General features: G+C 38.6%; 7 protein-coding genes across 7 annotated transcripts; 3 read left to right on the top strand and 4 right to left on the bottom strand.

Annotated features, from left to right (window-relative positions):
- Positions 1-914: 914 nt before the first annotated feature.
- GCK72_022697 (uncharacterized protein) lies at positions 915-1,490 on the bottom strand (the record flags this gene model as incomplete). The annotated part of the gene is made up of 3 exons (XM_003092111.2): positions 915-963; positions 1,251-1,357; positions 1,404-1,490. The coding sequence occupies 3 exons, from the start codon at positions 1,488-1,490 to the stop codon at positions 915-917; spliced, it is 243 nt and encodes an 80-aa protein (XP_003092159.2).
- Positions 1,491-4,682: 3,192 nt separating this feature from the next.
- Positions 4,683-6,767, bottom strand: GCK72_022696 (uncharacterized protein; the record flags this gene model as incomplete). Its single annotated transcript, XM_053735000.1, has 3 exons — positions 4,683-4,784; positions 6,591-6,715; positions 6,764-6,767. The coding sequence occupies 3 exons, from the start codon at positions 6,765-6,767 to the stop codon at positions 4,683-4,685; spliced, it is 231 nt and encodes a 76-aa protein (XP_053578566.1).
- Positions 6,768-10,799: 4,032 nt separating this feature from the next.
- Positions 10,800-13,949, bottom strand: GCK72_022694 (uncharacterized protein; the record flags this gene model as incomplete). Its single annotated transcript, XM_053734998.1, has 4 exons — positions 10,800-12,214; positions 12,273-12,410; positions 12,866-13,231; positions 13,283-13,949. The coding sequence occupies 4 exons, from the start codon at positions 13,947-13,949 to the stop codon at positions 10,800-10,802; spliced, it is 2,586 nt and encodes an 861-aa protein (XP_053578564.1).
- Positions 11,026-13,529, top strand: GCK72_022695 (uncharacterized protein; the record flags this gene model as incomplete). Its single annotated transcript, XM_053734999.1, has 4 exons — positions 11,026-11,204; positions 11,352-11,551; positions 12,313-12,488; positions 13,023-13,529. 4 exons carry the CDS (start codon positions 11,026-11,028, stop codon positions 13,527-13,529), a joined length of 1,062 nt encoding a protein of 353 aa, XP_053578565.1.
- A 2,449-nt stretch (positions 13,950-16,398) lies between the features above and the next one.
- On the top strand, positions 16,399-17,396 carry GCK72_022693 (uncharacterized protein; the record flags this gene model as incomplete). The annotated part of the gene is made up of 3 exons (XM_053734997.1): positions 16,399-16,608; positions 16,655-16,841; positions 16,885-17,396. 3 exons carry the CDS (start codon positions 16,399-16,401, stop codon positions 17,394-17,396), a joined length of 909 nt encoding a protein of 302 aa, XP_053578563.1.
- A 131-nt stretch (positions 17,397-17,527) lies between these two features.
- GCK72_022692 (uncharacterized protein) lies at positions 17,528-18,642 on the bottom strand (the record flags this gene model as incomplete). The annotated part of the gene is made up of 3 exons (XM_053734996.1): positions 17,528-17,820; positions 17,864-18,093; positions 18,137-18,642. The coding sequence occupies 3 exons, from the start codon at positions 18,640-18,642 to the stop codon at positions 17,528-17,530; spliced, it is 1,029 nt and encodes a 342-aa protein (XP_053578562.1).
- Positions 18,643-18,892: 250 nt separating this feature from the next.
- Positions 18,893-19,243, top strand: GCK72_022691 (uncharacterized protein; the record flags this gene model as incomplete). Its single annotated transcript, XM_053734995.1, has 1 exon — positions 18,893-19,243. The coding sequence occupies one exon, from the start codon at positions 18,893-18,895 to the stop codon at positions 19,241-19,243; it is 351 nt and encodes a 116-aa protein (XP_053578561.1).
- Between the last annotated feature and the right edge of the window lie 2,084 nt (positions 19,244-21,327).

Here is a 21,327-nt window from a genome sequence, read left to right as displayed (position 1 = left end):
AAACCATACCATACCGATGAAGTACTTACGGAAAATCAGAAAAGAGACAGAATAGTATCATTTAGCATCAAAAAGAATTCTTAAAAGGTCAACACTTTTGTCTGGAAAAAAACCGAATGGTGCAAAACGGAATATTACTAAAACAAAAAATAATACACAGTCTATAAAAAGTGGAAATGGGAAATGATTGTTCTACAGTAGTCCAAACGGGGTTACACAAAATACTATGCAAAAATGGACCGTAGGCCTGCTACGGTCCATTTTCGTGTTGAAAATCGTGTGTTGAGAGTTACTAGTGACAGGGGAAGCGAGTTTTGAGGGATTGATTCTTCGAGCATCTTGAAAAATAAAATTTTTCATGAGTGTTTGAAACGATGCAGCTAGTACCTTTCAAAAACTAGTACGAGGAAGAGAAAACGAAGAGCCGATAGGAGGGGATGAATAAGACCGAAGTGGTGTGGAAATTCTGAAAATAAAAACAAAATAGTCAAAGCGATACGGAATCAAAACGTACTATTGCTGTCCTCTAGCCGCTTTGATCATTTCGATGATTCCCATTTTGGTTCAAATCCTCTTTTTGGGATGGAAATCGACGTTGACTGCCGCAGAGATCAATTTGGAAATCATCTTCAGCACGCTCCTTGTAGTCTTCTTCCAACAGTTTTTCAACAAATGAGTAAACTTCATTTCAAGTACTTCTGGACCTCCGGGTGCACATTGAGTGCGTAATCGTCTCCGGGGCAAGGGGGATTGCCCAGTTTTTCCCATTCGAGAATTCTTTGTTTCCCACAATCGACCGTGCTGCCATACTTCTTCTTGGCATCCTTCTGGTAAAGGTCTGGCATGAAGGAATTGGTTGTAACCGATTTCTCTGTTGCCAGTGGTGAAGCTGGCAACAGAGATGTTTTCTTCGTTTACAAGGTTGTTGTTGTAGGGGGAGCCTTCTTCCACCAGTTTTGTGACCTGAAAACATACAATTAAAAAAACTTCATCCTCAAAGAGCTTTGAGAACTAGACTTGCAAAATTTTGGCCCGGCCGGACCGGTCAAAAAATGTGCACTATTTTTTCACAAAATGTTTTTGAATTTTTTCGAATTTTTTTTCAACAATAGTCAAAAATTCTCTGTGCACTTGAGTTTTTATTGATATTCAGAAACTAAGTCGAAAATTCGACTTTTTTGCAGAATAAAAATTTTGAATTAAAATCAATTCTTTAAATATGGCCCGTTGCAAGTCTGCTGAAAACTAACCGATCCTGAGGGCCGCCCCCGATGAGGTACAGTGTGTTACGAAGCTGATTGAAGTCAGGAGCGTTTTTAGATGAGCTTGGTTCATTTACAGATGCAGTGTCCTCTGTCTGAAACAAAGATTTTCTCAATTTAAAATTACGCTTTTCAACACACCAGTGTCGGAGCATGAGCCATGATCCCATTATTCCTTTTCACTTGAGCCTCTTTTAGTGTCCACGATGGAAGTAGATTCATCCTCATCTTTCTTCTGAAAATAAAATTGTCTAGTTGCTATGAGTAGCACGACTTACCAGCCCAGTTTCGCTTTACTACTGTCTTCAGTAACTTCTGTGGTCTTTTTGAAGGAAGTGGGAGCTTTTTCTTCACTTTCCTTTCTTTGTCTTTTTCGGTTTCTTTTCAGTTCAATCACTTCCTAAAAAATCATCTTTGTTCTACTAGCTCGGTACAGTTCTTACAAGTGCAATCAACCGAATGCTCGTGAAAAATGTGTCGATCATTCGGTTTTGAGAAGGTGAATATTTTTATGCCTATGTTTCACAGAAGCTGCGGCAATAACAACAATAGAATTCAAAAGGTTACTGATTTTTAGAAAGAATTACGCTTAAAGTCACGACAAAAGTTGCAAGAAATTGGTGAAAATGACAGAAAATTGGAAAATTATTGGGAAACGGAAACCTGCGAATTTTTCGCGGCGGCGAAAACTAAAAAAAACATCAGAAATTGAGAATTTGTTAATTTTTACCCAAAATTAGGCCTAAAATGTCAACAAAAATTGCAAGAAGTTGGCCAAAACGACAGAAAATTGAAAAAATCGTTGAGAAACGGAAAACTGCAAATTTTTCACGGCGGCGACGACTAAAACCAAAAGAAACCGGAAGTTGATTGGTTTTTACTTAGAATTACGCCTAAAATTACAGCTAAAGAATGAAAAAATTGGCGAAAATAACAGAAAATTGGTATTTAAGCTATTTTTACTAACGATTCTCCAAAAAATGGAAAAATAGCGAGAATTTTTGTGTGGGCGCAAGAAAAAACTCTGCATTTTTCGGAAAAGAAAATGGAAGAAAAAAGCAAAAAAATTGACAAAAATAGAAAGAAAAACGATTTCGGACGAAGAAAAAATTATGAGAAAAACTTTCTGCTAAACAAAGCGCGATAGCGGAATAACGGAGTGTCGTTGAAAAATTGGAATTTTTTTAAAAACAATTTTTCGATTATTGAGATTGACTATTTAAAAAGATAAAAAGTGCTACTAAACACTAATACTGATGTAAAAAAAATTTCGAATCCAAAATTTTAAAAAATTTTCAAAACATCCAGATATCACTGGATTGGTTTGGAATTTGGTTGGCAATCAAACTCTGGCCTATAGTTTGTAAATAATTTCAGAAAACTAATCTCGGTAACAATCGGGTCATTGAGACAAATAGATTTAGTTGCTTGACGCTTGCCAAAGAAAATGAACAAAAATGAACACATTTTTACCTTCAAAAAGATGAATTTTTGTTGTTTGGAAGAATGAGTGGGCATTGGAGCAAATCAATAATTGTGAAACTCTGAAACTGCACAATATGTGAATAACGGATATCTCCTCAGAAAGTAGGTACTTAGGTTTGGGAAATCTGCGTTACTAGTGTCATGTATTGGGGTGTTTCAAAAGTCTTTGCTCGTTTTTGTCTTTGCATTTCAAAAGTCTTTGCACCTTTATTTTTTTTCAGTTTTTCACAGACTCTCAGGTCTGAAACCTACAGAGCTTACTGATAATGACACACATTTCATTATGCTCAATTTATAGTGTACCTGAGGTCGTTGTACCTTGCAACAAGATGCGACCCGGTTGATGACTTCCCCGCGTTTCTGGAATTGATGTAAACAAATAACAACTAACATGGGAATGACCCGGAGTGTCCCACCTGAAATCTTTCCATATTTTGTACACAAGTAGTGTCTGACGTAACTAAGAAAAATCCGAAATTATAGCGGCGCTCTCCGAGGTTTTGGGGAGTTACACAACTTTTTTGAAAATTTTCGAAAATTTCGGTGTGTCCACTTTGAGAACTCGTAGCTTCTTGAGTTTTTGAGCTACCGTAATGGTTTTAGGCTCATTCGAAAGGCAATAAAATAGACTTTAAAAAGTTCTCTTATAGCGTTTGCCATAAAACATAATCTGCTGAGCTGTAGCTGAAAGTGTAGAAAAGTTGTCAGTGTGAGGTAACGATAAATGCCAAATTTCGACAATCGGGGAACTGGGGACTACCACCTGCATACTTCTTACTCCGAGTCATGTCTGTATACGTGTTCAAATATAGGTCGAGCCTTTGAGTTACAGGAGTTATTTCAGTTTTTCAGAAAATTTTTAGCTTTTCCACGTATCCCTATACGTTCAATTTTTATCAAATAATTGGAAAAATGGCCAAGTAACGAAAAAGAGGCTATAGAATGAAGTTTTGCATTAACTAGCTATGAATGATGTTTTTGGTGCTGTAACTTCAATATAAACGGGACTCAATTTTTGACAACAGAACGTATAGGGATACGTGGAAAAGCTAAAAATTTTCTGAAAAACTGAAATAACTCCTGTAACTCAAAGGCTCGACCTATATATTTTTTTTTTCGTTACCTCACACTGACAACTTTTCTACACTTTCAGCTACAGCTCAGCAGATTATGTTTTTTGGCAAATGATATAAGAGAACTTTTTAAAGTCCATTTTATTGCCTTTCGAATGAGCCTAAAACCATTACGGTAGCTCAAAAACTCAAGAAGCTACGAGTTTTCAAAGTGGACACACCGAAATTTTCGAATATTTTCAAAAAAGATGTGTAACTCCCCGAAACCTCGGAGAGCGCCGCTATAATTTTGGATTTTTTTTAGTTACGTCAGACACTACTTATGTACAAAATATGGAAAGATTTCAGGTGGGACACTCCGGGTCATTCCCATGTAAGAGTAAAATAGAATGTGAGATTTGAACAACTTATCATATAGAAAAGAAGACATTCAAAATATAACAGATAATCACTTTATTAAACATTGGAACTGAATCAAATGGTCTCCAATTCTTGTCATCCGGCACATGTGGGTATGGTGGTCACTGCTTGATCAGCTACGACGACATGCGTGGCAAGTTTTTGGGCGAGTGCTTCAGGGTGTTGTTTACGGCCTGAAAACGTTTCATGAATTTGAGCTGTTTAACATTGATATCGCTTACCAAGTTGTGTGAGATTCTTCTGCTCACCGTCAAGGTGATACTGCCCGTGGCGAATGAGGATGATGTTGCGAGTTGCGGTGGACATGTTTTCAACGATCAACTTCTTTCGTCCTGCTTTATCAGCCTTTTCCACTTTCTTTTGTCGATCAAGATGTTTGGATCACGGCTGAAAATGAAATTATTAAGTTTTTTAAATCTTTGCCGTAGTTTACTTACAAATCTCAATTCTTGTCCCACTCTCCACGTGGAAAACGCTCATCGAACGTTTTTGCGTTGTGGTGTTGAGTCAGAGAACGGAACTGTCTACACTCGCAATGAATCGTCTGAAAGAAGCATGGAATTGCTTAAAACTTTTGAAAACATAGCTATCAGATCACGAAACTGTCTAGAAACGTAAATTATATTCTGAAACAATTTTTTTTTGAAAAAAGTGTTTCAAATCAAATCTAGCCTGATTATTACAGCTCGGAGCAGACTGAAAAACCTCAAAACTCCCTCGAAAGTTGTCGAAAACTGCCTAAAACGCTTTACAAATCACTGTAACTGCATTGAATTGATTGAAATGTATGAGATTTTTCTGAAACGTCTGTAAGAGTTTAAAATAACTATGTATGTATTGCCTTAAACAAACAGTAATTTTTCAAATTCAACTGCAAAACCACAAAACCAATTAAGGAAGCTCAAAAATGGATAAAACAAAAGTGTTCAAAAATGGCATTCATTCACATAACTCATCCAAGTTAAATGAAATAACTTTAAAACTACATGAAATCACCCAAAAGCGATGAGTCCTCAAGGAGCTGGAAATGTTGTAGGTAAGTAAGCAGACTCATCAGACCACTAACTAAACAGTCCTACATTCTAGTCAGTGTGTGCTTACCGATAATTACTTATCGGTAAATGCCCTTTTCGGTAAATTACCGGTAGATTACCGGTAAATTTTTACCGAAAATTTACCGGTAATTTACCGGTATTTACCGGTAAATTTCGGTAAATTAAACAAGGCGCGGAGCGTTATTTCGGAGCATCGTTGTTTTTTCAAATATTTACTCTAGAAAAGAGGTAATATTATGGTTCCGAGGGTCCGGGGTTCGACGCCGGGCCTGGCAAAACTTTTTTGCATTCCGTTTTTGGCCTTTTGGTACGAATCTAACAATCAGGGTTCGATCCCCACTGGTGGCAAAACTTTTTTGTTTTTTGTTTTTAGATTTTTGGTGCCAATCTGAAGACCAAGGTTCGACCCCCACTGCAGATAAAATATTTTTCCTTTTTATTTTTCGTGTTTTGGTATTAGTCTACGGTCGAGGGATCGACTCCGGATGTTGGCAAAATTTTTTATCTTAACAAAAAACGGACACCTCAAAAATAAGAAACATATCACGATGAAACCATTAACTCATGTTTTCTTTAAATCAGGCGTTTTTAGATGCCGGTTTTTTGTTAAGATAAAAAAATCAATTTAAAAAATTTTGCCAACATCCGGAGTCGATCCCTCGACCATAGACTAATACCAAAACACGAAAAATAAAAAGCAAAAATATTTTATCTGCAGTAGGGGTCGAACCTTGGTCTTTAGATTGATACCAAAAAGCTAAAAACAAAAAACGAAAACGTTTTGCCCCCAGTAGGGATCGAACCCTGATTGTTAGATTCGTACCAAAAGGCCAAAAACGGAATGCAAAAAAGTTTTGCCAGGCCCGGCGTCGAACCCCGGACCCTCGGAACCATAATATTACCTCTTTTCTAGAGTAAAATTTATACGCGTTTTACCGGTTTCGAAATGTCCGGTTTCGAAATGTCCGGTTTTGAGATGTCCGGTTTCGAGATGTCGCGGTTTCGAAATGTCTGGTTTCGAAATGTCCCGGAGCCATAAATTCGAACTATTGACTTTTTACCGAAATTTACCGGTAATTTACCGGTAAATAGCCGTTTCGGTAAATATTTTCGGTAAAAATTTACCGGTAAATTACCGGTAAATATTTACCAAAATTTACCGATAAATTTACCGGTAATTTACCGGTAAATTTCGGTAAATTTTTACCGGAACGTTCCGGAAATTCACACTGATTCTAGTTAACCAGTTCATAGCTGAGCAACCATATCCGTCTGCCTGAGCAGACCCGACCTACCGTGAGCAGACTTTTGTCACAATCAAACTTCTCCAAAAACTCGTCCAACTGCTCCAATGACAATGTGAATTCGAGCGACTTCTCATCTTTCTTCCGCCAAGTCCTATTTTGAACGTTCAGAATCCCTGAAACCCCTACTTTTGTCTATATTTCAATCAATGGATAACACTCACGCATATGCTTAGCACTCAATTTTGGGTTGTTCTTTTTGAGGACCAGGGGCACGTCTTCCGCAAACACACGGTAAGATGCTGGGGAGAGGGCAAGCACGGGGTGAACGCAACGGATGTAGAGATTTTTGCGGTGGTTTTTCTGAAAAGATAGACGATCGGTGAGCTGGAGAAAAATAAACAGACACAAAGATAGACACAAAGATTTATAACTTAACGAAAAGCAAGGCGAGGCAACATGCAACACACGAATCTCTTGAATTTGGACATTTGGACAAACAGACACACAGAATCGGCTTTAAACTGAACACAAACCACAACGAACAACATACAAAACTCTAACAGCAGGATTTATTTCTGCCCTATGAATACTCAGCTAATAGATAGTTATTTTCAAATTTGAAACCACCACACATCCAGAGAAACAGACACACAGAAATTCACCTCACCGAAATTGCCATTCCTCCTCCATCATTCACATTCCTTTTACAATTGTTTGATAGCATCGTGTGGAATATTTTGATGTCCTGCTTATCCAGGAGAGTGAATTGAAGTTCATTTCTGAAGTCAAAACTTGCTAAATGTGTCTGTGTGTCGAGATGTGAGCTTTCAAATGTTTTATAAAATAAATATAAATATGGTTAACTTTTTTCACATAGAAATCCAATTTGGCAAATAGTATAAGCAAAATTGTTTTTTTTTACGTGCGAGCACAGGTGAGCAGCTGGAAAAAATCGTTTGAAACCGCACGGTGGCGTATATCCGGTCGAATTGAGAACCCATGAGAAAAAGCATAACCATATACGATAATAACTTTTCCAGAAAATTTTCTAATTTTATGTTAACTTTGCACGCCGAAATTGCAGCATTCGAAACATTCAGAATAGTGCAATTTTCGACCGTTGACTTCATTTGACTGATAATTTTTCTGGCCGTAGAACATTCTAGAAGTCTTTCTTTGAAAAAGTTGTTATGTTGAATGTTTTCGTTCAATTTTTCTACCACGCTTGTAGTGTTCTTATCAATTTGATCGTTTTTTATAAAACATATTGAAAGAAACAACAAAATTGATCAAAAAAAGCGACGAAATCCGAAAAAATCAGACTAGCTTTCGATTGAATTCAATTTAGGTCAATTATCGGAAGTACCGGTCTATTACAGAAAATACGATTGAAAAAAAAATTTAAATTATATTATAATGACTTTTTTCTATTAATTTGAATTTTTTCTAAATTTTTCGTAAATAATCTCTTTAAACCCCTCTTACCTCAACATCTTCCAAACAGCAGAACATAATTTTAGAATTCAATAATAATCAGTAATAAAAAATAATATTTTGACGATCTATTCCGATAAGACGTCTTGAATACTCATAACTAAATTGATTGAAAAATGGGTGACCGGGAGGAAGAGGGCAGCGGCCGTGAAGGACATTCCCTCTCTTTCTCTCCGTCTCCTTTATTCTTATGATATCTATCAACCCCCTCTGTTTGATATTTGTTTGAAATGTTGGAATATAAAGTCGACAAACAAATATCAAACAGAGGGGAAATGAGTCATCTGATAGAGATCATAAGAATAAAGGAGACGGAGAGAAAGAGAGAGAATGTCCTTCACGACCGCAGCCCCCTTCCTCCCCATCTTACGTTTCTCTGCGAATTCATTCAAGACGTCTTATCGGAATAGATCGTCGAAATAATATTTATGTTATTACTGATTATTTTTGAATTCTGAAATTTTATTATGCTGTTTAGAAGATGTTGAGGTAAGAAGGGTTTTATTTAAGAAAAATTCAGAAAAAAATTCAAATTAATAGAAAAAGGCATTGTCATATAATTTAAACCAGTATTTTCAATCGTGTTTACTCGAATATGTATACCGTCACACTCCATCGACCAGTTTTTCCACCGATTTCATTTTTTACGGTGCCGCTTTCAGGATCATTGGGAGATGCAAATGGACTTCGAGGAAAATGACTCGTTCATCTGGTAATTCTGGCCGAACACTTCCAAAAGTTGGGATAAAATGGAAAAAAGGCAAGCATGGTTTAGTCACGAAGTAAGTACACATGATGTAATTTTCATTGACTAATGTTTTTTCAATTTCAGAATAGAAAAACCTAATAAACCTGTCGACCGAATTATTCCACACTCATTTGTGATTGGGTTCCACAGAACATTCGTCGATGTTGTGGATTGACTGGAAAAGGTGTTCAAATGCAATGTCAACAAACTGGACATCTTGCATACTTCTATCAAGGAGCACGAGTTTCTAGCTAATTGAAACCTGCTGAAAAACGCGGAGGCGGTCTCGATACATGACAAATGCGATGATTCAGAGTTTTTGAAAAAACTTTTGCCAGCGAAACATGCAAATGGATTCGTAAGTTTTTACTCAAATAGGAGTTTAGAACAACTTGAGTTTTTCTTTCAGCGCATTTTCATCCATCACATGGAATATGAAAACTCTAGAGACATTAGTTTCAAGTGTCTATCCCCGCTGGACTTCAGATCGGCTACTCTCGATTTTTCGACTCTTAATAACATAGAAATCATGAAATACATTGAAAACCTGATGACATGAAACATATCTTCAAATTTTCTAACACACTTAAAATAGATAAATCACCAAATTCGGTCACTTTAAAAAACATTGTAATTTTTAATTTTTTAATGAAAATTTCATAAAAGGTGGCCACATAAAATTTTTATCAAAACAAAAAAATGTTGATTTTTGATTGTCGAAATTTGACATTCGTCGTCATCTCAAGCTGACGACTTTTCTACATTTTCAACTACAGTTCTGCCGGTTATAATTATTGGCATTTGCTCAAAGAAAAGTTTTTGAAGTCCGTGTGGCCTATCGAATGAGCTAGAAACCATCACGGTAGCTCAATAACTCGAAAAGTTACGAGCTCTCAAAGTGGAGACACCAAAAGTTTTGAAAAATATTGAAAAAGTTTTGTAACTCTCCGAAACCACAGAGAGCGCCGCTGTTATTTTGGATTTTTTCAGTTACGCCACGCACTACTTGTGTACAAAATATGGAAAGATTTCATGGGGAACAGTCCGGATCATTCCCATGTGAGATTTGCAATTTTTTCTGTATAATTTATCAAATCGGTCAATAAACTCAAAAGTTGTGGAGGGGTGGCGGGTCGTTCGGGAGTCATTCCATATTAGAAGTAAACTTAAAAGAAGTGCATCTTTGAGCACCTTAATTTTCATATGTTCTTTTCAACATCAGAAATGTACGGAAGTGTAAGATTCAAAAAAGGATACGACTTCTTATATATCAAATTTGATCAAAATTTTTCACTTTGAAGCCAAACAGAGATCAATAACTTTCTTGAATCATACACTGAACAATTCTAATCTTTGAAAACTTTATTTTATTAACACCATAACAACAATCAATTATTAGACCAACACTGGAAACTCCTCCTCATCCAAAAGTCCTGAATCGCAAGTTGGACAAATTATCTTCACTTTCAGCCAATCTTCAATACATCAGCTGTGATATCTCCTCTTGCAATACCCACATTTCGTAGTATCATCCTCCAGGTTCATGTTGTTAAGACAGATCACACACTCGGTGTCTTCTAACTCATCTGAAGCATTTTCTGACGATGAAGTTGGCAGATAAGGGGTCGTTACGACTTCATAATACTCTCATAAATGTTTCAAAATCCGTGAGAGAATACAGGAAATTCCGGGAGCTCGGGGATTTCTTCGGCTGCATCGAATTGATTGTATTGGATTATGCCAAGTCGATCTTCCACAGCTTTTATTTATTCTGTAGCCTCCTTGTTGAATCTTCTCATCTCCATTCCAACCATTTGTTTGGTTTCCAGGGGACTAGCATATCAAAAATCCAGCAAAAACGGATAAACTTGGCGCCGGTGTAACATGGCCTGGTGGCTTGAGCGAGACATTGACTTTCAAGATCTTTAAAAAACTTGTTTGATATTTATTTATTCAAAGGAAAAACTCAAAAGGACAATATGAAACAAAATAAGAACCAAAATCAACTTTCACAATTAAAGTGGCATCAAATTATCAATCATTTTGGAGAATTGATCAGCTATAAGTTTATAGCTCACTCTTGTTACTTCCTTCTCAATCCTCTTCTTCTCAGACTCCACAAGCATAGTGACATCAAGTGTCATTTTGGAGCATCCAATCGCTTTCATTTGAAACAAGAACTTATCCAACACCTCGTTCATTAATGGGAGCAGTGTCGACCGTTTACAAATCTCGTCATTCATGCTCTTCTTAACCAAAGAGGCCAACAAGACATCGACAACAACTGATAAGGTTTCTGCGTTGAACTTGAGTCCACTAGTCTCTCCATTCTCTCTGACTTCCTTGATCCGTTGGAGTAGACCTCTCAACTCATTGGATTCCATTTCATTCAAAAATGACTCCAAACTGATAAAGAAACGGTTAGTGAGCAGTTTCTCGGGGACACGCTCAACAGGCTCCTCCTCTTCTATGTATTCAGCATCTTGACGTTCTTGTTTTATGATGACGTTGGGTGCAGAGACGTTGACATGAAGTTCATGAGGAATTCCTTGGTCTAAGATCTCCAGTCTGACTGTTGGGCGTGGATCCGGAAGCTTTTGCTTCGTGCTGACTCTCGGTACTGGCGCTTTCACATCTGGGGTCGTTTCAGTGTTAGCAGCTGGAGGGGCTATCTCAGATTGGGAAAACTCCGCAGGTGAAGTGGCGATAGTTTCCTCCTGGAGCTCTGGATTTACGATGGCAGGTGGAGCGACAGAACTGACAAGAGGTTCGTGTGGAATTGCTTGATCGAACAACTTCGGTTTGAAACTTGGCTGAGGGTGAGTAGATCTGACACCTGGCTCTTTGTATCCTAAATCCCGACGCTCTGGCTTCGTCGTACCAGCTGGATGAGCACTTTCCGAGTCAACTGTCTTAGACTGAGCTTCGGATGTTTTCAAGAGATTGCTGGGAGCTGGTTCAGGGGCTGGTGGTGCGTCGACGGCTTCTAGAGCCTTCTTTCGGTGCTCTTGAGCTTTGAGCCATGCGTTGTGGAATCCACTTAATCTCATGAAGCTGGGAACAGAAGTTGGCGCCCTATCCGTTTGCACTGCCACTTGGACCTTTTTCGACAGCATATCCCTGATTGATCTCTCGGAATATGGAAATTCCGGACTGATAGATTTCAGAAAGGCTTCATTCGATAATATTGCCTTCACCTCCGGGTTCTCATTTCCACCATAATTCTTGACAAGTGAGCGAAAGGTTGTCCATGATTCGTTTTCTCCACCTGGGATCTTTTTTGCAATTGGCCCATCTCCCTGGGATTCCAATTTCCGCTTTAGATTTTTCTTGGGTGGATTACTGACGACTTGATGATTCAATTGCTCATTTTTTCCAGAATCTTCATTCGTCTCATCTGATAAGGAGCTCAGCAAGTCAATATCATCATCTGAAAATAAGTAATATTTTAATCATTCAATACTGTTTATTTTTTATTATTCACTTACCTAATGAGAAGTCGATATCCATGTCTTCTGACTCATTAAGATGCTCTTTGTCCAAACTGTCAACGTATTCAATTCGTGATTCACATAGTGAATCCATATCTTCTTGAATTGATCCTTCTGAATCCCCAGTGGCGTCATCTGAAAATATGTCAAGTTTCGGGACCGGTAGAAATGAAAGAAGTTAATAATGCTCCAGTATTGAATGTCAAGTTCAAAGTTAGTGTAATTCATTCAGTTTCTGTGCAAGAAATATTTTAAAAGTAGATTCAGAATTATTATGTCTTCAGGCTTTCAAACATAACAATGTATTTTAACCTCAATTTTTCGAAATTGCTGCGACTGGGGTTCAGCCCACAGCAAGCAAATCGTATTTTAATATGACTGGAAACCTCATGATTTTTCTAACTAGTTTTAACATTTTAATACCGACACGGTGCATAAAACCTTATTTAAATTTGAACAATTTACAAGTGGCTACCCGTCACAGACACAGAACTCGTCAAGATCTTAAGTTTGGTATATATTTCAGGTCATAATATTGAGTTTTAAGTGAGTTACGCGCCATTTGCAAGTATGGTTTTTGGTTTACTTACCAGATGGAAAATCGGAGAAGACTGACGGTGTGGATGAGTCTTCTCTTTCCGGGTTCTGATTGTTTTCATTGATTGCTTCTTCAAGGATCTCATCGATCTCCATGTGCTGCGCTATTGGTTCTTCTAAGTCTCCGAAATATTTTTTCTGAATCTCCAGAGTGTTTTCATTGACGCCTTCTTCATCAACATCCAACATATGCTGATCCAGGGACTCCATATCCTCCAAGTCTTCATAGTACTGTTTCCGAAAAAAATCCATGTCAATTTCATCGACTGCTACATCGGTTTCTCCTGGAATCATATCAGACTTTTCCACAATTTCATTGAGATCCTCTGGAATAAGTTCTGTTACGATGCCATCAAGACCTTCATAGATTTTACTAAAAATCTCTTTTTTTCCCTCAGAATCCTTCATACCTGTATCCACTTGATGGTCTTCTTTTGGCAATTGACAATCATCCGAACAGTTCACATTGATAGTGTTATCAGCTCCTTCCAGAACCTCCGAATCCTCCACGTGCTCATTCAGTGGGTCCTCCACGTCTTCTGTATCTCCACTTTTCTCAACAACCTGATCGGATTCTGGCTCCTCCTGCAAGTCATTCAAATCTTCATTTCGTCCCACAACTGCTCCAAGTACCTCTTCTTCATCGGACTCCTCTAAACTTTCATCTGCTGCTTGCGGCCTGCTCTTCTTTCCTTTATGTCCATTCCTTCTCTTCCTTAACTTCCATGGCTGTCCTTGAAACGCTTCCGGTCCTTGTTTCGATTTATACGATATGATTTGATTATCTTCGTTTACTTCAATAACCGCAATCTCCCTCATTTCCTCCAGCATATTCTCGTCAACCGGAGTGCTCGTCATGAACAGCATCCGAGCTTTCTCTTCCAGACTGTAGTTGCGGACTGTGTCGAGAGTGTCCACAATTCTTCGGAATGTTTTGATGTAGGAAGAAACGGAGGCTTTCGTTCCTGTTTCACGTGCGAACTTCTCAAAATTATCCTTGTTAGGATATGGCTCCGTTGCTTTGGCGGTCTCGAGCATTATAACCGCCAGGAGGTCTTTTTCATTGACACGAGTCATACTTGGGTTTCTGAAATAAGAGAAACTTTTTGATTGGGAATAAGTGAAAATCAAAAGAAACGAGAGGGAGGGATGTCGGTAATAAAAATCGACTAACTTAGTACTGTTACGACCTTATAACCGCCGGATCTAGATAGATATCGGTTGATTCTAATACAGTTTTAAAGGGCCAGTTCTGATTAAGGCCAACATAATAAAATAAATGAGTGAATGAACTACGAGTGGGATGCATATTGACAGGGACAACTAATGAGAAGACAGGAACAAGTCCGTTGGGAAAAATGGAAAAGGTAGATGGGGGTAAAACTGGGAACCGTCCTAACGTTCCAGACTGCCCATTGTAAACAAGAGGATAAGAGAATGAGAACGGACAGTAGGACAGGCAATCAGAGAAAACGAAAAAGGGATGACTGACTGGATTAACAACAAATCGGTTACATCGGCTCTGACGACGCGCGCGCGGGTCTTAACGTGAATGAGAACCGCGACGCGAGTGACGTTTGCAACGCGGTTGATGAGAAGGCCTTATTGTGTCGTGTACTGCTATGTCAATACCATCACATAATTATATGATGTTGATAGATTTTTTTTTCTTACAAATTCGATAAAGTAGAATTTAGAAAGAATACCTCGCAGAGAACCAATCGGGGAAAACGAAGGAAGTGATAAGGAAAAAAACACTGGGGCAGACTGGCGACGGGGAATAAGAAATAAGGAGAAATGACTGAGGTGAAAACGTCGTTTATATTGATTTGGTGTGTTTGCTTACCATGAACGCACTGCCGCGCCGCAACCGCTACGCAGCCGCTACGAAAAGGGCTCTGGGAAAGACAGGGGATCGATTCTCGACAAAATTTTTCTCGACCTTTCAATACCTCGCAGAATCCGGGAAAACGAAGGAAGTGATAAGGAAAAAACACTGGGGCAGACAGACGATGGGTAATAAGAAATAGGGATAAATGACTGAGGTGAAAACGCCGTTTATATTGATTTGGTGTGTTTGCTTACCATGAACGCACTGCCGCGCCGCAACCGCTACGCAGCCGCTACGAAAAGAGTTGTGGGAAAATCGACGGATCGATAGTCGATACTCAAACACTTATTTTCCCACAGGCAAAAGCTGTAAACGGCATTAAAAACCGCAATATTATTTTTTTAATGAAACATCATTCCCAATATTTGCTTTTTTAAGAGAAAAAACATCAAAATTTTGTCATTGTTAATGAAAAATTGACCAACATCAAATTGTTGTAACTTCCCTAAATTTCACTAAAATTGTGTGAATTTACATTTTTCTTGGTAGATAGAAGACAGGGCTACATTTTTGAAGTTGACAGTTTTTGTATGACCGCCGGATCTTGATAGGTATCGGTAGGTTTTAATACAATTTTTAAACGGGGAGTCCTGATAAGGGACAACATAACAGAATAATGAATAAATTACGTTACGAAAAATCAAGAAAATAAATTAATTACGAAAAATCAAGACCTGATGACACTTTTAATTAATTTATCTTTCCTACTATTACTCGATTCTGTTGAATTTGACAATTTCCGTTTCTGGTTCCCTAGCCATCAACTTCTTGTCCTCATCACAATTCCACCTACTTGTTAACAACAACTAAAGGCAACTGTAAGGAGACAAATAAAAATGCGATTTGTAACCATTTTGGCCCGACCAGTGGCTCCCCTATCCGACCCGTAGTAGGCCAGTGAAATAGAAATTGCTGATTTTCGGTATATCTTTTCGCGTATACGATTGTGCTTTAAGCACATTACGCACCCACACGTTTTCGAAATTTTTTTCAGTTTCTGGACAAAATTTCATGTGGTCCTTATCAAAAGTCGAAAAAATAATTTTTCTAAAAAAAAAGTTCAAAGATGATTTTTAAAGAGCTGTGCTTATTTCTAGTTTGTCCTCTGTTTTTGAGCCTGTTTGGTTCCGTTTTGGAGGACTTGTGGACAGTTGAACTTCCTCCACAAGCGAAAACTTGCAATTTTTAAACGAGTGTTATGACAAAAGAGGTCAACAGGGATGTACTTTTTTATTTGAAAATAATGGAACACACTTTGAAAATTACTATTCTAAAAATATTTTAATTAGGAACTTAAACAAAATTAGAAGTTTCGTGGTTGAGGGTGAATCCTTTTGCCCTGTGGCCGTATCCATGAACGTTTTCCGGGAAAACGCATTTTCCAAAGAAAATATTTCCCGAGAAAATGAGCCGGAAAACCATTTTCCGGGAAAACCGTTTTCCGTATTCGCGAGTTATTTTCCGCACGGAAAATATTTTCCGCAGAAAATGAGAAAAAGAAAATAAATTAAATGTTTTAAGTCTTTTCATTTTTCTACTTTTATTTTTGTTTTTTACTTATAATTTTCAAATTATATTGTTATTAACTATTTTTACTGTGTTATAATCGCAATTTTCGTGAACTAATTCCAGGCAATGAATGATAAGAAAGAAAGGAAAGAGAAGTGTTCTGGAATGCCAGAGGCTGCGGCAATGCTTCTTGTTGATTTGTTCATTAGAGACGAGAAAAGATGGTATCAGAGAGTTCTAGGTGGATGTAAAAAGGGAGTCAACGAAAGGCAGAAGTTGTTATCGGAATGGCAGGAAGAACTGGAAGGGATTGGATGTGATCGGACAACACATCAAGTAATTATGGGTGTATAAATGGTTATTCAGAACTGGTATTTTACAGATCTACAGCAGAATTAAAGGCGATTTGACGATGGTGAAAAGTCGATTGTCTGCGGAGAAAGTGGAGAGAGGAAAAACAGGAGGCGGATTAGCGAAAAAATCAGCGAAACTTGACGTCGCCAGACAAAAACTCTACGACCATGTCGCTGGATCTCACGCATTGGATGGATTCGAAGGAGGACGTGAATGTAAGAATTTTGAGAAAAATTAAATATGATATCCAATTTTCAGCGAGTGAAGAGCCGGGGCTGGAAATGTTCAGTACTGTTGATGAAAAGACATCTCATGGTAACAATGGAGACGAAGAAGATATGGATTATAACGAAATTGATGATAAAATGGTTTTAAAGAGAAGTGATACGAAGGAAAAAGAAGATGAAGTTCAAGTCGAAGAAATGGCGTTCAAGTCTACAAGCTTTAGAGAAGTGGTACAAGCTACTCCACGAAAGAGAGGGAAGCAAGCTAATGATTTCGATTTGAAAAGAAGAACCGTGTTTGATAGTCAATTAGAACTACAAGAAGAGAAAATAGACTACATACGAACAAAAAAGCGTATTCTTCTTGATAAGGAACAACGAGATCTAAAACTCTGGGAAGTTCAGTACCAAACTGCTCAGCTACAACGCACTCTTGCTTTGGAAGAAGTAAGTATCAGAGGGTTGATTGTCAGAGAAGAGGATATCATCGTTCGCGAAGTCGATTTCAACGGAAAGGATTTTGAAGCAGCTGGCAATGATGAATGATAATCTCGAATTTATGTTGGTTTATATTTGATGTTTTCTGTTAGTTGTTTTTATATTTGTTTGGTTTTTATGTTGACGATAAAAAATCTTTTTTATTAACCACACTGAAAATCAGTTACAATACAAAACGTCTAGGAAAAATATTTCAGAAGCACGTGGTTCATGGTTGCTGCTCCTGGGGCGGTAGGGGCAGAATCATCCATCTCACATTCTACATCATCATCTGGGATATCGTCTTCGAACGCGTCTTCGTTGAGATCAATTGCAGCATTTCGAAGACAGACACATGCGGTAATGAGGAGAGCTGCTTTCTTGGGCGAATACCTCAATTCAGAGTGCAAACAGTGAAATTGTCTTTTTAAACAGCCAATTGCATTCTCGATCTTGACTCGACCTTTGCATACAGCATCTGTATAACTTTTTTCTGTAATTAGAAAGATTTGCTAAGCACAACTCTTAGAATTTACCAGCAATCGAGGATGGGTTCAAAATGGGTTTTAGAATAAACTTTTCGGCTCTATACGCTGAATCTGCTAGAAGAATTCCAGTCGAACGCCCCGAATTCAGCAAATTGTGAAGTGCGGACTCCCGGAAAACCCTCGAGTCATGTGCGGATCCACCATATTTAGCCGAAAGCCATATGAACCTAAGATTGTAGTCACACGCGACTCCCACATTAATTGAGTGGTATGATTTTCTGTAAAGACCAAGTTTCACAAATTCTGTTTCATTACTCTTACCTGTTGACATATAAGTGCTCATTTTCTGACGGAGCGGGAATTCTGACATGAGTTCCATCGACGGCTCCACATATTCCAGGAATATTTGTCAGCATTTTGAATAATCTCTGGTTTTTCTGCATACTTTCGGAGCTCGGCCAAACAATGAAGTGGTTAATCTGTTTCCCAATGGATTCACAAACATTCTGGATAGTTCGAGATACGGTAGATTGAGCACATCCAGCTGTGTCTCCAGCCGAAATTTGAAATGAATTAGATGCCAAAACTTGCAGTGTCAGGGCCAATCTCTGAGCTGGAAGAAGAGCAAACGATCGTCCCGAGCTCAACAGGTCACTTTCGATAAACTTTAACACTTCAAAAAATCCATAACGAGTGAATCTGTACCGCTTCCGAAAGTTTTCATCGGTCAGCATTTCGAATGGACATGAACGATCTCTGAAAACCCTTGGCACTCGTTCCTGCCAAACTTCATCATCTCCATAAAAGTCCATATCATCCAAGTCCATCTATTCTCAAAGAAATATAAATGTAATTGAACTAAAATCTACAAAAAAAAACAAAAATAAAATGTCAAAAAACTAAAATAAAGGCTCTCATTCGCAGCCATTTTCTTGGAAAATGACTATTTTCCGACGTTTTAGGTGGGTAAATCTTTTTCCGGCGGAAAACGGTTTTCCATTTTCCCAAAAAGTTTCATGGATACGGATTTTCTCAGAAAACGATTTTCCGAGCTCATTTTCCACACGGAAAACGTTCATGGATACGGCCTCTGGTTCTGCGTCCAAAAGCAGAAGCCGCTCCCCGGTCTCTTGTCAACACCGGGATCGATCGGAATCCGGATCTCCAGCACGACGTGTTTCAAGAAGCCGCTCCCCAATTTCTCGCCAACGTCCTGCTCGTTCCGAATCTGGAACGCCAGCTCGTCGCGCTACAAGAAGCCGGTCGCCGGTCAAACGTCAAAGTCGTGATAGATCTGTATCTTCAGTCTGTCGTGCCTCCAGAAGCCGCTCCCCACCATCACGTGATGCCTCCGTTGCTCCATCTCGTGACGTTTCGCCAGACCAATCTCGTCGCAGCTCACCAAATGGCTCCCCACGTGACGATTAACTATTTTGTCTCATATTGTTGTTGTGGTTTGCGAATGAAATTGAATTAAAATATATCTTGTTGTGCTTTCTTAATGTTCCTGCAATGTACTGTGACTTCGTGGTCAAGTGAATAATGTGTGAAATGAATGCAAGAAATGAATATGACCAATTTTGACCGGAAGGGAAGATGATGTTTTGACCTGCTGCGTCCCGGTCTCTTCTTTTTCACAATTATGAGGTATGTTGATGAGTCTCAGAAGACATTCCATCCTACTTCCGGTGCATTCCTTCTTTCGTTCTCTCTGCTTGTCTGTCTTACTGTTCCTTCTCATTTCTCCCATCTTCTTTTTTTTCAATGGATGGTCTGGAACGTGAGGATGGTTCTTAGTATCTCGCCATCTACCTTCTTCATTTTCCCAACGGACTTCAAAAAATGTCCAAAATCGCTCAAATTTTAGTTAAAAAATTATTTGAATTTCAAACGGCGGGCTGAGAAAAATTTCGCCACGGCCCGTGACTCAGGGAATTTCATTCTTTCCTCTCTGCTCCATCAAATTTGTGAAAAAAAGTGTCAACATTATATAATTATGTGATGGTATTGAGATAGAACGACACGACACATTAAGGTCTTCCCATCAACCACGTTGCAGAGGTTCTCGTGTCGCGGTTCTCATTTACGTTAGGACGTTGCTAGGTCTCCTTGATCGCAAACCGTAAAGACGTGTATGAACAGGAACGATTCCTTTCCTTCCCCATACGATTCACACCTGTCTTCCCGTTGAACACTTCCCAGAAAACAAGCGCAGAAATGCAGATGTGAGCGCGCGTTGTCAGACCGATTCAACCGATTTGTTGTACATCCAGTCAGTCATCTGTTTTTGTTTTCTCTGGTTGCCTGTCTTACTGTCCCTTTTCATTTCCCCATCTTCTTTTTCTCAACGGGCGGTCTGAAACGTTAGGACTGTTCTCAGTCTTCCCCATCTACATTCTCCACTTTTTCCCATCGGACTTGTTCCCGTTTTCTCATTAGTTGAAACTGTCAATATGCATCCCACCCGTAGTTCATTCATTCATTTCTTTTATTTTGTTGTCAGTAATCAGAACTGTCCGTTCTAGAACTGTGTTAGAACCTTGCGATAGCCATCAAGATTCGGCAGTTATAACTTGTACCAGTTAAAATTCAGGCGATTCTAATTAGCGACATCCCTCCCTCTTCTTCTTTCTGGTTTTTATTTGAATATGGTAAAGTACTGAAGAGACGACAAGTAAAAAGAGACGCATTTTTCAAAAATAGGCGAAGCTTTCGGAAAATTGTCAACTACCTTTTTTTTTATCTATCAAGAAAAATGTAAATTCCCTATGCGATTCACACCTGTCTTCCCGTAGAACTTTTCCCAGAGAACAGACGCAGAAATGCAGATGTGAGCGCGCGTTGTCAGATCCGATTCAACCGATTTGTTGTACATCTAGTCAGTCTTCCCTTCTTCGTTTGCTCCTCACTGGTTGCCTGTCTAACTGTCCCTTCTCATTTCCCCGTCCTCTTTTTCCCAGCGGGCGGTCTGAAACGTTAGGACGGTTCACAGTTGCCCCCCCCCCCCATCTACCTTCTCCCTTTTTTCCAAACGGACTTGTTCCTGTGTGCCATAGAAACAGATGTTTATATTAGCACGTACTATAGGTCTTTGTTAACCCATATGCATAATCCTGGTACCCATCTCTTGGTTCCTGGATCACTGTGTGTGCTGAAATGTCCAAAACAAAACTTTTTATTTCGAGTCGTAAAAGAACAGCTTTCCTAGTGTAGTTTTAACACGTTCATTATATTTCTTTTCACAGTTTCGAAAAATTTCAAACAAACTTATTTTTTGGAGCATGTATTCTGTTATTTTAAAAACTTCGGTTCTTGAAACGAAAATCCCCCCTCGCCAAACTCTAATTTGAATAAAAGCCTTTTAATAAGTCCAAAAAATAAAATATTGTTTGAATGAATTTTAAATGATTTTCAAAGCTCGAAAAGTCTCCATGTAAACACTCAAATTTTCAAAACTGAAAGTGAGCCAATTTTCTTGCGCTCCACTGATAAACGCGACCATTAGGGCCACG

Source organism: Caenorhabditis remanei, chromosome X (assembly GCF_010183535.1).
Source record: "Caenorhabditis remanei strain PX506 chromosome X, whole genome shotgun sequence".
NCBI lineage: Eukaryota > Metazoa > Nematoda > Chromadorea > Rhabditida > Rhabditidae > Caenorhabditis > Caenorhabditis remanei.
This window is presented reverse-complemented; position numbering and strand designations above follow the sequence as displayed.